This window comes from Seriola lalandi, unplaced genomic scaffold, assembly GCF_002814215.2.
Source record: "Seriola lalandi dorsalis isolate HSWRI2012SDOR001 ecotype SW California unplaced genomic scaffold, Sedor1 jcf7180002054939, whole genome shotgun sequence".
Classification (NCBI taxonomy): Eukaryota; Metazoa; Chordata; class Actinopteri; order Carangiformes; family Carangidae; genus Seriola; species Seriola lalandi.
In genome coordinates this window covers 1302437-1316139 of record NW_019525659.1, presented here as the reverse complement: position 1 = coordinate 1316139, position 13703 = coordinate 1302437, and the positions used below count along the sequence as shown (strand labels likewise).

At 44.1% G+C, this 13703-nt stretch overlaps 1 protein-coding gene across 1 annotated transcript in view; it reads right to left on the bottom strand.

Moving 5' to 3' along the window:
- The window catches only part of slc12a2 (solute carrier family 12 member 2), a 67622-nt gene extending 54326 nt beyond the window's left edge, over positions 1-13296 (bottom strand). The window contains exon 1 of the mRNA XM_023397828.2: positions 12297-13296. Within this exon, the coding sequence (XP_023253596.1) occupies positions 12297-12869 (573 nt within the window). The 5' untranslated portion in view covers positions 12870-13296. The remainder of the gene's footprint in view (positions 1-12296) is intronic.
- Positions 13297-13703: the final 407 nt, after the last annotated feature.

Below are 13703 nucleotides of genomic sequence, written 5' to 3'. Positions count from 1 at the left end.
CTCAGCGGTGCTGGGAGCGGTGTGCAGCTGCAAGAGCGAGGACTGCAGGCGACAGGAAATGTGTTGGTGAAGGTCGTCACTTGCATCTCCTCTAAATGGGAGAAGATCCCAGTTTTTACAGAATGGAAAATGGAATTTAAAGCTCCATATTTTCCTCTTCTTCCGTGTTTTATTTGAAGTGTTGATCCATCAGAAGATTTATTTGTGGTTTTAAGAGCCAAAAACCATCTCAGTGTAGTTTTACATCTCCTCCCTCAGGCTTCTCTCTGGAGCTCTGGAGCTCTCTGAGCCTCTCTTCTGATTAGCTGACTGGTTTCAGCAGAGAAATCAAATCCTGCAAGGTTGGACGGTGGGTCCAGGTGGGCGGGGGGGCATGGCTGAGGGTGGTGACTGCTTTGTTGTGACATCACAAAGTTCTAGAAGTCCTGACGGCTGGTTTTAAGGCTCAGTTTCTGAATACAGGCTGTGTGCATTTCTCTGTGCACTGAGGCTTTGATACTTTCACAGTATTAATATAGAACCTAGACCTGATCTTTAATCACACTACACATGGACAGAGACCTTTAGACTAAACCTATAACAATTTAATTTACTTGCATTTATGTTTTTTACATTGGCAAATACCAATTGTAAAAATTTGTCTCACATAATGAAATTATTACAATTAATGTTTTTTGCTATATATTGCTTGAAAGAATGTGTTATTTTATCATTTACCAAATAATTACTTTCAAAATTTCACTTACCAGCTTGATCCGGTTGGTTTGGGGTTGGGTAGAAGGAGGAGGTGCCAAAACTGGAAACACCGCAATTATTCTGCAACACTACTTCCCTATTTTCAAACCTGTGTCAGGCCTGTGGAACTGTATGGTTGGCATGTACAATATGTGTGTCCCAGAGGTCTTTAAACACAGGGAGTTGGGTGTCAGGTGTCAGGGTGAAGTTATGGGTGACATTATGTAGGGTAAGCAAACCGGCTAAACGTGTTCTTTACATTAGTATTTATTCATTTTCCAGCAATGCTCCATTCAGGACAGGAGCTGGGCAAATTTTAACTCTGAAATTCGGCAAAAGAAAATTGAAATGAATGTTCAGAATATTACAGCTGCTGGTTCTATTCTCCAGCCATTAAAACCTTTCTAGAAGGACATGATGGAAATATGGCATCAGGGACTGAAGTCATTATTGCTCCACACAGATTTAGTGTTTTCGTCACATGTGTCATGTATGTCATGATTTATTCTTTAAGCCTGTTTCCACTGCTTTTTGTTGTAGTTTGCTTTTGTTGAAACAACAACTTTTCCACCTCAGCCGAGCGTAAAGAACTTTTAAAAACCTTTTAAATTTCCTGCATTTTCACCCAAACTGAAACTTGACGTTTTTTGGTGATGAAATTAATCAAACAATCAAAAACATTCATGACGTGGTCAGAGACTGTGAGTTCACCTTTTGGCAGATTACATCAGGATGAGAAAGATGGAAGTGAAAGAGCAGTGCTTCCCCGTCCCTCACTACCACCACTGATGTGCCCTTGAGCAAGTCTCTTAACCCCCAACCAGAGTACCAAATATAAAAAGGATTTCCTTGATTTGAATCAACCAGAAGTCCTTCAGTCACAGATGGAGCCTGTGGCAGCTGAGACATTCATTCTGTCTACCTTCATCAGTAAACCTCCTGGAACACATACTTGAAGGATAACTCCAGCTCTTATTTGTATCATCCTTCCTCTCAGTTATATTGTGTTGTATTCGTCAAGGTAAAGCTGAACTCTGGGACACAGTGATATGATAGAGAGACAGGTCTGGAAACATGAGCAGTAACTCTCCTCACTGAATCCGCAGCTGATGGCTCGGCTTGTTGTAAGGTGAGGGGAAAAAACCCAAACTGTGTGTACTTCCAATTTAATTACTGTACATGTAAGCACAGCACAAATGGTCTCAGGAGGGGGGCGGGGTCGTTGCTATTTCTGACATCAGGCTCCAAGTGACGCACTTAAGACGTGGGGCTTCAGAAGGAAGCCAGCTCCTCTGCAGACAGAAAGAATGGACTCTCACACACACAAAGAGTTTTACGAGCTGTGGCCAAACATTGTGTGTGTGTGTGTGTGTGTGTGTGTGTGTGTGTGTGTGTGTGTGTGCGTGTTACAACAGCTGTAAGGCCATCAGCCGCGGCTGACACTGAGACAAAAGGACTCCCTCTCCTGTCAAAGGCCACACCAGAAGCCCAGGGCGTCCTTCGCTTCCTGTTTCTGTGTACAGTCTGTGTGGCAAACAAAGAGAAGGGGGAGCGGGGCAGAAACATGGAGAGCCGGAGAGGAAAAAAAACTCCTCTAACACCCAAACAGAGGTTTCATTGTGTGAGCTAATCTCACAGCATCTCCCGCAAAGAGCAGCAGTTTAAATCTGAGTCTATACGACTGCAGCAGCTGAAACAACATGAACTGACTGTTGTTAAAAAGTATCAAAACCAACATCTAAAAACCTCTCACCAACTTCATCTTCATGTTGGTTAATTCAGGTTCTGTCAGGTGATGTAGACGTCACGAGCACAAACACTGAGCCTCAGGCTGCGTCCACACAAACAACTTTTAGTTTTAAAGCGCATCTCTTTTACTACGTTCACTCCGACACCTGCCTCTCCTCCTGATTGGCTCTTGTCAGTCAAAGTGACCAGACAGTGGTGAATGCAGCGTGCATAATGACCAAAAGCAACACCACCAATTAGTCTGATCACTTGGACACAAACAGATTATTGATTATTAACAAAGCATGGCTCAAAAAGAGAGACAGATGAGCACCAAAGTAATCGATCATTAATCCTAATCCAGTTTGAAGTTTGAAATAATCGTGATACTGGTTTCAAGTCGTATCGCCTGGTTCATCCGAAATAAAATGTTCATGTTGTCAGTCATTCAAACAGTAATTCATGCCGTTGTAGCCCGATATCATCTGAAATAACTAACTGTCAGTGCAGCTACGTTTATTAAAAATAATTTATTGTTTAATTCACTGCCAATCACTTCAAACATCAGTGATGTCAGAGCAAAACATGTCACCAGCACATCTCTACAGATCACATCATCTGTCAAAGGCTGTAGGGGAGAATGAGGAGACACGGTGTGTGTGTGTGTGTGTGTGTGTGTCTCAATAAAGAAGTGTTAATTTCAGCATCAAGTCTAGCTGTTGAATCTGAACATAATCTGAGGCTTGGTTCAGTTACAGATGCATCAGCCATTATTCAGATTCATGCTGTGTGTGAGACATCTGACCAATCAGTGTGATGACGCTGCAGGAGGAATGTAAGGAGGTCTCAGCTGCATGGAGGGAAAATAAAAAAGACAGAAGCAGCGGGAATGAGGCTGCGCTCATTCACAAGCTGTTTATACAGTGAAGAACTTGTTCACTCAGACACTACAACTGCAGATCAGTGATATCAAACACGGCAGTTCTGCTGTAACAACGGGTGGTGGGTGGCGGGTCACCCCACACACACACACACACACACACACACATACACACACAAACCCACATGAAAACTCTCTTAACAGCTTCCTGTTGGTGGGAGGGGCTTACACTGCTCAACAAAGCTGGAGCAACAGACATGACATCATAAGAGCTTAAAGATGCTGCTAACAACATGTGCCATTAACTGAACCCACAGAGACATTGGGGGGAGACGGCACACGGCACACACAACAGCAACTGTGAAACACAAAGAGTGGTCAAACAAGGCGATGTCTGGACTGACCAGAGCACAGTGGAACCTACAGGTACCAGAGGTCATTCGTGCTATTAGCTTTATAACCTGTGTAAAATACATTCGGAGCAGTGCTTCTCAGACATCTTAGTATATACTAGTCTAAATAAACATGTTCTTTTAAATGTGGAGAATATGATTTTTAGGCCGGGGCATCTCCATAGCAACACAATGCTTAATTTTTGGTCTCTTGGTCTGTTGTCCTCACAGCTCTTTGTCTCTGCAGGGAGACAGGGAAGAGAGCAAAATGTCCAGCTACTGTTGTTAGGTCGGGTCGGGAACTAAACCCACGTTCCAAATTAAAACCAGTTCCAAAATGTTACGAACCAGGTACCCGTAAAAACAACTGAATTTCGATTCTGGTTATTAGTTTCCATATATCGGCAAGGATGTACATAGCTATCTGCCAGGACCTGTCTACGAGACTATGTCGCGCATCGATGCAACAGCATGTCTGTTGGATTAGATATGAGTTAGCCTGCGCAGCGTCAGGTGAGGGAGAGCAGAGACCGATGCCACCGTATGCTATATCTTAGCTTTTAGCTTCCTGCAACTGTCAGTCGCTGTTCAGCTGCAGAAGAACCGAGCCACATGCACAGTCCGAGCACATGAAAGAAATGGCTTTTCTTTGGCTGAGATGCCACTTTCAAACTAAGTCTGAGCTCATCCTGACATCACCCTCATTCACTCAGGAGGTAACAGGCAGGCTACAGCTGTGCATGATGTGCCAGCTTTAGCGGAGCTGCTACACTGGAGCAACACATCAATATTTAAGCTCGATGCGTTTATGCTTGGCTGCTCTGGACTGAATAAATCTGCCCTGTCACCCTTTCCCTTCTGGCCTGTCAATATGGACCTACAGCACACTGCAGTGTGGCTGCTGCTGCCTTTTCGCCGGCCCAGGATACCACGACACTGAGACACTCTGGTGACGTCCCATTCCACCAAGTACAACGCATCACCTGCTTTTGGATCTCACCATCACTGCCTCAAACAGGTTGCATGAAGAACCTGAAGCGTTCAACCACCTTCAGGAAACACGGAACCACTCGGCCTCTTTAACAGCCCCAACACTACACTGAGTGACTCATTGATTGCTGAGAAAAAGTCCATGGGCTACAGTCAATTAGTACAGTGGAAATTCCATTCCGCCTTTTGATCTGGGCGTGTTGTCCAGAGAGGGGGAAGCTCTTCAGTGTTAGACCAGATAAAGTGGAAATACCAGGGTCACCACGACCTTCAAACCACCACAAACCCCCTGAATTTGAACGCTACTTCCCAGATATTGAGCCATACAGTGCGGCCTCTATGAATGCGAGCCAGCTAATTAAATCCTGTTGTCACTCAGCTGATAGATATCTGCTAGCAGCAGTAATTTCGTGGTAATGAAACCAGCCTGACTCCTAATACTGTACTAGATACTTGCCATTAAGACCCAGTGTATTCTGACCAGGGAGCACAACAGCAGCCCTCTGTTAACTACACAACCTTGAGAACATGAGACACACTTTTCATCACCAGCTACTTGATGGCTGGATATGGGAGCAGCTCATCAGCTGCTGCAGAGATTAAGGAACACTGGAGGGAGATTATTTTTCACCATTTTTCATTTACAATACAACTGAGTGCGGGCAGTGATCCTGGACAAAGGCACCCTGATAACGTTGAGGGATACACCAGACAACCTAGTGCAAATCCAGAACCTACCTAGCCCATGTCCATGTCTGTAAGACCTGAACCAACTGAACCCTTCTCAGCTAAACCTGACTGGTACTGCTATCTGGTACCTGAAACCCAGGACCAGTCCGGTGTGTTGTAGGTACAGTCGATGTCAATCAAAAACCATAACTTGGGAGGTCTCAGGTCAGGTTAAGGTCCCTGCACACTACAGTGTTGGACTGTAGACGTCTTATTTGACTTGATGATGGGTCCATCTCAGGAAGCAGGATTATTAATTAATCTGGGAGGCCCAGAAAACATTTTCAGTTATTGAGAAGTGAATTCACCTGCTGCTGAGAACAGGTCCAGGAAGGGAACAACTTACCCAGCATTGATGGCTGTGTTTTACAGCGACATGCATAATACATTGAATGCAGCATCACATCCTGTGTGCTGCTGCATTAAATGGTCATACCATTTCCAGTAGTAGCAGGAAGGCTCAGGGCAGTAAATGTCCGTCTAGGTTTGCATGCGAGTCAGCATGTATAGGAGCACTTAGACCACACTGAGCCTGACTGCTACTGGGTTATTGAGGTTAATAATCGTGTTGATATTTGTGCTTAAATAATCTAAATATTGAATGATATATAGATTTTTTTAATACACATTTTTCAAAGTTAGAAGGAAAAAATGGAATGAGGACATTTTTCTGTTGATAGATAAACAATATTTCAAACAGGAGTGATAAAACCTAATTCTGTACAGGTATTTTTCTTATGACATAGTTAATGTGTGGAAAATCTATTGAAAAACTGTTGCAAATGTTTTTAAAAGTAAAAACTGAAATATCACATTGATATAAGTATTCAGACCCTTTACTCAGGACTTATTGAAGCAGCTTTGGCAGAGATTACAGCCTCCAGTCTTTTCAGGTCTGATGTCACAAGCTTTGCACCTCTGGATCCTCTCAGACTCTGTCAGGTTGGATGGGGACCATCAGTGGACAGACATGTTCAAGTCTCTCCAGAGATGTTCAGTTCGGTTCAAGTCAGGACTCTGGCTGGACCAGTCTGAGGTCCTGAGCTCTGGTCCAGGTTTTCATCAAGGATCTCTCTGTACTTTGCTGCAATCAGCTTTGATTTAACTCCCGGCCAGTCTCCCCCCAAAACACCCCCACAGCCTGATGCTGCCTCCACCATGCTGGGATGGTGTTGTTCAGGTGATGACAGATGCCTGGTTTCATTCAAACATTCAACAGTTCAGTCCTGGTCTCATCAGACCAGAGAATCTGGTTTCTCTCAGTCTCAGAGTCCTTTAGGAAACTGAGGAGAGGCTTCGTCTGACTCTCTGGCATGAAGCTCAGATCAGTGGACAGCTGATGGTTGTGCTTTTGGAACTTTCTCTGGAGCTCAGAGTGACCATCAGTCAATTAAACCATCATTTCCAAATTGTATTATCAAGGATGAAAGAAACAGCATACAACAGATTTAAAATGAATGGGTTGGTGCATACAATCAGCACATGTTAATCTTAAGACCCAGTTCTTATTCAGGGTTACAGTTAATATCCCTACTGTGCTGAAAGTCTTCGTGCTCTCGGCCCTCTGCTGGTTTCTTGTATTTCACAGTATTTTGCTGATGGTTTTGTTGAAGAGATAATTCAAAATCAGGAGATAAACACAAACATAGTCATATTTTCCAGAAATGTAGCCCTGTTTGCTGCTGTTCATATCCTGGCCATTTCATTCACAAAGTCATATCTCACTCAGGAATGTTAACATGGCATTCCACATGATGGCCTTCCCTTGAACAGCCTGTTATTTCAGCTCACTAATTTGATAAACTGAAAACAAGGTCAGTGGGATCAGCGCTACCAGTTCAACTACTACACACACTGCTCCTGATTTATTAATAATAGTCTGGACTCTAGAGAGGAGGATAGACACTTTTTCAAAATCACTTCAACATCCTGACAACAAACAGTCACCTCTGGATAGAAAACTGCAGCCACCACAGGTTGAAACAAAGCAACCATCTTGGAAATTTTATCATTTTCTTTGTTATGTTTAACCACATTTCTTTGGTTGTCTCCATACAGACTGTACATAGACTAAATAGTTTAAACCCCTGATGATTAACACTGAAGTAACTTCCTCACAAGTCCAGATGCTGGAACAAAGACAGGTCACCAGTTCAAGGCATCGGACACCTTTACAAGAAGCACTTTTTACTTTTAGACGCGAGACGACTGATGAAGCTCCACATCCGTTTTTATGACTATAAAAAAGAACTTCTCGTTCATGTTGGCTCAGAGAGTAAAGTTCAATTCCATGACACCTGAGTGGACTCCATCTGCTGATGAAGATCATGCGATATGATCAAAGCTCAAGATTGTGTCAGATTGTAAAATACATTCATTACACTGGGTAATGAATGGTAGGAGCAGTATTGGTACTGGTGAGTTTGTACTGGGGAGTTCAAGTGTTTCCATTATTTTGTCCATCAGTTGTATTTCTTTACACTTGTGTACTATGTGTACTTGTGTAACTGCAGAGAGGAAGCCGTTTTCTTGCTCTAAAGCTCACTGTGTGTGACTGCTGTTAGCACTGGAATGTGGACTGGTCTAAACTGGGCCTCTAATACCACATTTAAAAAGGTCAACAGAGGTGGGGTTTTTCTTATTTATTATTATTTATGACATTTACTACAAACCCCACATCCACTTGCATCACTTTCCAACTCATATCACAGTGGTTTGTTTTGTTAATAAGCATTTCTCACCACTCAGACATTTGTCTCATTTGTTTCCACTATTTCTGCTCACTATGGAAATCAGCCTGCAGAGACATGAGCCTCTGATGGGTCATGATTTTCAAATGGTAAATGATATTATCATATTAAATAGTTTTTGCGACCACTGTCTTGTCTTAAAATAATATATTTTCTTTCTTCTTTTACTGGTGCCTGATAGATAGAAAACATGTTACTGCCAAGTGCTGCTGAAGCCTGTGTGGCGCTTTGAGATGGATGCTACTGTACAAACAGGAGAAACATGCAAAGCCAAAGACAGCTGTATTAAAACTGATATGTTGCTGTATGAGAAATACAGAAATCATTTTGGCCTATATCCCAATAACCAGAGGAGAAATGATCCATGTGTCTGTGTGGTTGATGGGGGAAGAGGTGGTGCAGCTCATTATACACCACGCTTTATAAGGTTTTCAGGTTTAACAGGTGTTATTGTGTATTATAGCTCAATCAGAGACAAGCACTGCATCCCTAAAGAACTTGATACCAAAACAGTTTGTGCAAGAAAAATTGTTGCGCCTTTTTTCCCCAATGAATATGAAATAGTATATTTTGCTCCCTAATAGGAGGATATGTGAACTGTGATAGATGACCTCAGCCATGACAAGTCTCCAACGTAGTGGTTGACTCATTGTTTAGATTCTACTGTTTGAACAGGAGCTTTAAGTTCATCTGTACACTCACACATGTAACCAGTGCAGTGGGACAGTTACTCTATTCATGTGTTGCAATCATGTAACTACTGATGGCATGAAGATGTGCCTAGAGGAAGTTACTTAACACCAGCACAGGACTTCTGCAATAAACTTCCCAGACATTCTGCACCTAAACTACAGCAAACTACCACGACCACATAAACATGACAAATGACCATGCAACATTTTCAGAGGCTGTAAAGAGAAGTAAGACACCGTTGGTATGAGGACCGACATATTTGAGGAAATATGCTTGTTATGAGCCATTTTCAGAAAAAAAGGATTTTAAATCAGTTTAATCTCTGCACAGATATTTTTCCTCAAAACAAAACAGAAAACAACCTTTCAGCTGCAAAACTGCCTCGTTAGCAAACTATACATTCAAAATCACATGGGTTTGTGAGGTGACAGCAACTTTACCATGACAACCGGACCTCTAACATGCTAATGCTTAAACTAAGGGTACATCCTCCATCCATACACATATTAAATACACATACAGCTATGGATGGCTCTGGGAATGGTTTAAATGTTAATTCATAGAAATACTAAAGGTAATATGATACCTGTGCAAACAATACACTTTTTATACACTGCGTGTTTAACAAAACTAAGAAGCTGAGTTTTGAAATGTTGTCAAAACACAAGCTGCTGTACTAGAGTTTTCTCTAACTAAAATACAAGAATAAGGGAATTAGATTAGGAATCTGACGGGACAGTCTTTGCCTCCTTTCAGGACTTTTACCGTTTTTGATACTCTGTGCCTCAGATACGTTCCTCAAATAAAGAACTGAAGTTAGATATCCAGCCCTAAACACAACATGCAAGAAAGACATCTGAGCAGTGTTAGAAGGTACCGCTGATGGAGCTAGGTTAGCTATGCTGCTAAGCTACGCAAAATAAGCCTTGAGGCTACCTCAGTACTGAACACAAACAAAACTGATACCAACAACTTCTCATCTGACTCCCAGTAAGAAAGCAGCTGAGATATTTTTGCAAACTGTCTAAGAATGCTAATAAATCCATTTTCCATAAATACACCATATACTTTTATTTATATGTCTGTGATAAACTGACTGAGAAGCAAAAAGAAATGTCAGAACACAAATGTCAAAAACATTGTAAACTGTTTGTCATGGAGAAACGTGGCAAAGTAAAATGTCCTGCTCACTGCATATCCTGACCAAAATATTTAAAAAGCTAATTTAATGGATATATATCAGCTCATAAATTGTAATCAGATTTATTTAAGATCACAAATATCAGTATTGGCCTCAAACATCAGTATCAGTCGGGTTACATTATTAATTCTGAAAGATGGTTTGCCTCTTATTTAGATGAAGCACTTGGGATTATAAAAGTTAAAAAGGGCAGCCACAGATTACATTCTGCACTTTATGAATGTCTACTATTCATAGCCGAGATGTTTACAGTACAGCCAGTAGAATAGCTCTGTATGCCGGAGTGAGTAAACCACTGCAAATTCATCAGGGCTCTGATGCATTAGTCAGACTACTGCTGCCAACAGTCACTTTGAAGTTTATCAAAATCTAACCTTGACAATTAAAGGCAGCTCAGGGTCAGATAAACACACTGCAGTTCAGCACGCTCCACTACAGATGACTCTTTAAACCCACAGATCAGGGCACTTATGGTTCACTTTGACAAAACCATCTTCCAAGAACAGTCGTCAGACACATGTTGCTACGAGCCAAGTGTCCTTCCAGCCGCTGATTTCACTGAAACAACAGCCACAGAGCAGAAACTAATCAGACAGGTCGGCTGTTGCTGAGTTCGCCTGGAGGGAACACTTGCATGATGGGACATGATTGAAGCTCAGACTGATAGAGCTTTCATACATGTACCGCAACCATGACTTACTCAGAGGAGCTGTGTGTCCCAATCAGTTGGACCGGACATTAAACGAAGGTCACCCTGCCACAGAGCGGGTCATTGTCCGCAGAATTCACAGCGAGGAAGTGAGCATGTTGAGGACATTTCTATCCTGTCTCCTGCAGGCTGTACCTAGGCGCCACTTCCCGCATTAACCCGGTGGAGTATTTCCAGTAGGTGAGGATGTGTCTGACAGGGACGATCTCTGCTTGTGTGAAAGAGAAACTCCGGGCCTCATTCATATGAGAAAACAGCTCGAGTTAAAGCCACTGACCAATTGACAATTACACCATATGGTCAAAAGTACATGGACATCAAGGTCTATATACTTGAGGTCAGGGGTCAGGAGTGGACACTGGATGTCACCGTTTACAATGTTCTTCAGTGTTTGTGTCAGCAGTTGGTGTTTGTCCCTTTCCTGTGTCAACATGACAAAGCCCCGCTACACAAAGCCAGCTCCATAAAGAAATGGTTTGGCCAGCATAGAGCCCTGAGTCCTGACCTCCACTCCACCCACACCTGTTGGATGAACTGAAACACAGACTGTGAGCCTGGCCTCATCACCCAACATCAGCGCTGGGCCTCACTATGCTGCTGTTGGAGCAGTCGGGCTATTCTTCTGTGGAAAACCTTCTGAGGAGAGTGGAGGCTGCTGAGCGCCTCCAACTATCACATATGAAGGAAACGTGACAGGCCCACATACATATATATCTGGCCATATAGCGTATAAGGCTGAGTGATATGCAAAAAAATCATATTGGGATTATTTGACAGACACAATTTTCACTGACAAAAATATAAAAATGATGATGATGTGGTTTTTGCTGCAGTTTGTACCAAACATGTTGCTATATGTCTGGGGTATATATTTTGCAGGCTGGGTGTCTCTGCAGCACCACAGTGCTTCATTTATAATGATATACTGCAACACATTTTACCATTATCAAAAAAAAAAACTGCAGCCTGTTCAGCCTTAATAATGAACCTACAAATGAGGGTGAATTATATAGAAAAAAATACAAATCAAGAAAACTGATTAAGTTTTCACTGCACACTACAGAACAGCCACTTGTAACAGAAAATGGCTTTCAGTCAGAATGTGCCATTCACCAGAGAATCACCTGACCAGTAACAACACCTGTAACCAACCTCAAGTCATTTTAATAAGACATCAGCCTCCTTTCAGCCACAGACCGGCTCAGGACTTAAGTCTGTCCACGCTACTGAAACACAAAGCAGTGGTGCAGACTTACTGTGACCTAGAAGGAGCATTCAAGGAAAAGACTGCCAGTTTCTACGCACAGCACATGGCCTGGAATGAATTCAAAGTCTGTGGTATTTAAGGATGATTTGAGGGCAGTCCTCTGGGAAAAGGTGGTGTACAGTCCCTCTTGATACCAAGACGTTTTAAGCTGATTTATAGCCTAATATTATGAGCGGTAAACCCGCCCGGCGTCACGACTCTCTCAGCCCGTGTGGCGCTTACCTTGTCCAGCTCATCGTGCAGCTCCGACAGGGTGGGTCTGATGAGTTTCTCCCCCAGCGGTGCCGCTGTCTGCCGGTAGAAATCGATGTTGGGCACGGCATCGATGGTGTTGTGACCGAAAGTCCTTAGGTAGTAGGTGTTGGTGTGGGTGTCATAGTGATAGTGATGCTGGCCGCATGTGGATGAATGCAAGCTCGTCTCGCTCATCACCGTGTCCCCGTTCTGCAGCCCCTCAGCCGGCGGTGCCTCCGGAGAGGCCGCGCTCCCCGCTCCGCTCGGATCCGCGAAGTTCACCACCCGAAACCGGCCTTTGGCTTCCTCTCCACCGGCCCCCGAATCAGCACCCGGACACTCTTGAGGAGCCTTTTCGCCGGATGGGACCGATGAGGAGGCGTCAGAGTTCGGGGACTTGTCTTCGGCGGCGCCCGCTGCCTCAGCCACAAGGTCCACCTGGAAACGGCTCTGACTGGGCGTCGGACCGGGCGGCCTCTGCCCCGCATCAGGGGCTAGAAAATCATGTTCTGTCGCAGTGTTCTCTGGCGGGGCGGAAGGCGCGGAGGATGGCGCAGACATGGCACAAGAAGAAACACCAATGAACGCAAAAACCGTATAGAAAAAGCCACGTTATGGCCAGTTAGACTAACTGGAGGAAGTGTGGAAGCCCGGGAGACGCCCAGTGAAAAACGAAGAACTGGCTTCCTCTGTCCGGGGACGAACAGGCTGCTCCGCCTGGTCAGAAAAGGCGCAAGGCAGACGTTCGCAGAGCGGTAATAGTGAACGATAGCTCGCTAGCTAACTCGGAACATGAGGCTACAGGCTGGAAACTTTCAGCCACTCTCCTCCTCCGTCTTCTTCTTCTTCCTCTGAGGCAGTAAATCTAAAATCCCCCGGGTTACTTTCCCTCGCTCGCAGCCACTGGACTAAATCCCGTCCAGCTCTGGTCTTTTCTGTTGTTCGGAGAAGGATGCTGTTGTCGACCTTGCCGCAGCTCCTCCTAGACTCCCAGAGCTTCCCTCGCTGGTATTATACACACTGCAGTCGGCATCACTGAAGGGTGGGCTCCCGCTGTGAGCGACCTCGCGAGATGTCATCGATCGCGTCTCCTTTCCTTTTTTTCCGGAGGAGGGAAATGTCGCGAGAAGACATCACAATACCCAAACAGGAGGAGTTACGTCGTCAGGCTCCCGTGGGAGGAAGAAAAGGGGCAGAGGAGGGGAGGGTGAAACTGCACCAACAGGCCGACCGATATCTCTCTGTGTACCGCTGTGGTTAGTGTGTGGATGGGTTAACACTTCCTTTGTTGAAGTGTATTGTAGCTAAGGTGGTCCAAGCCTTTTAGGGCCTAACCAGAAAATTATTTATTCACCACACCTGTGCCTCAGGCCCCCCCTCAGCACATATGTTAAC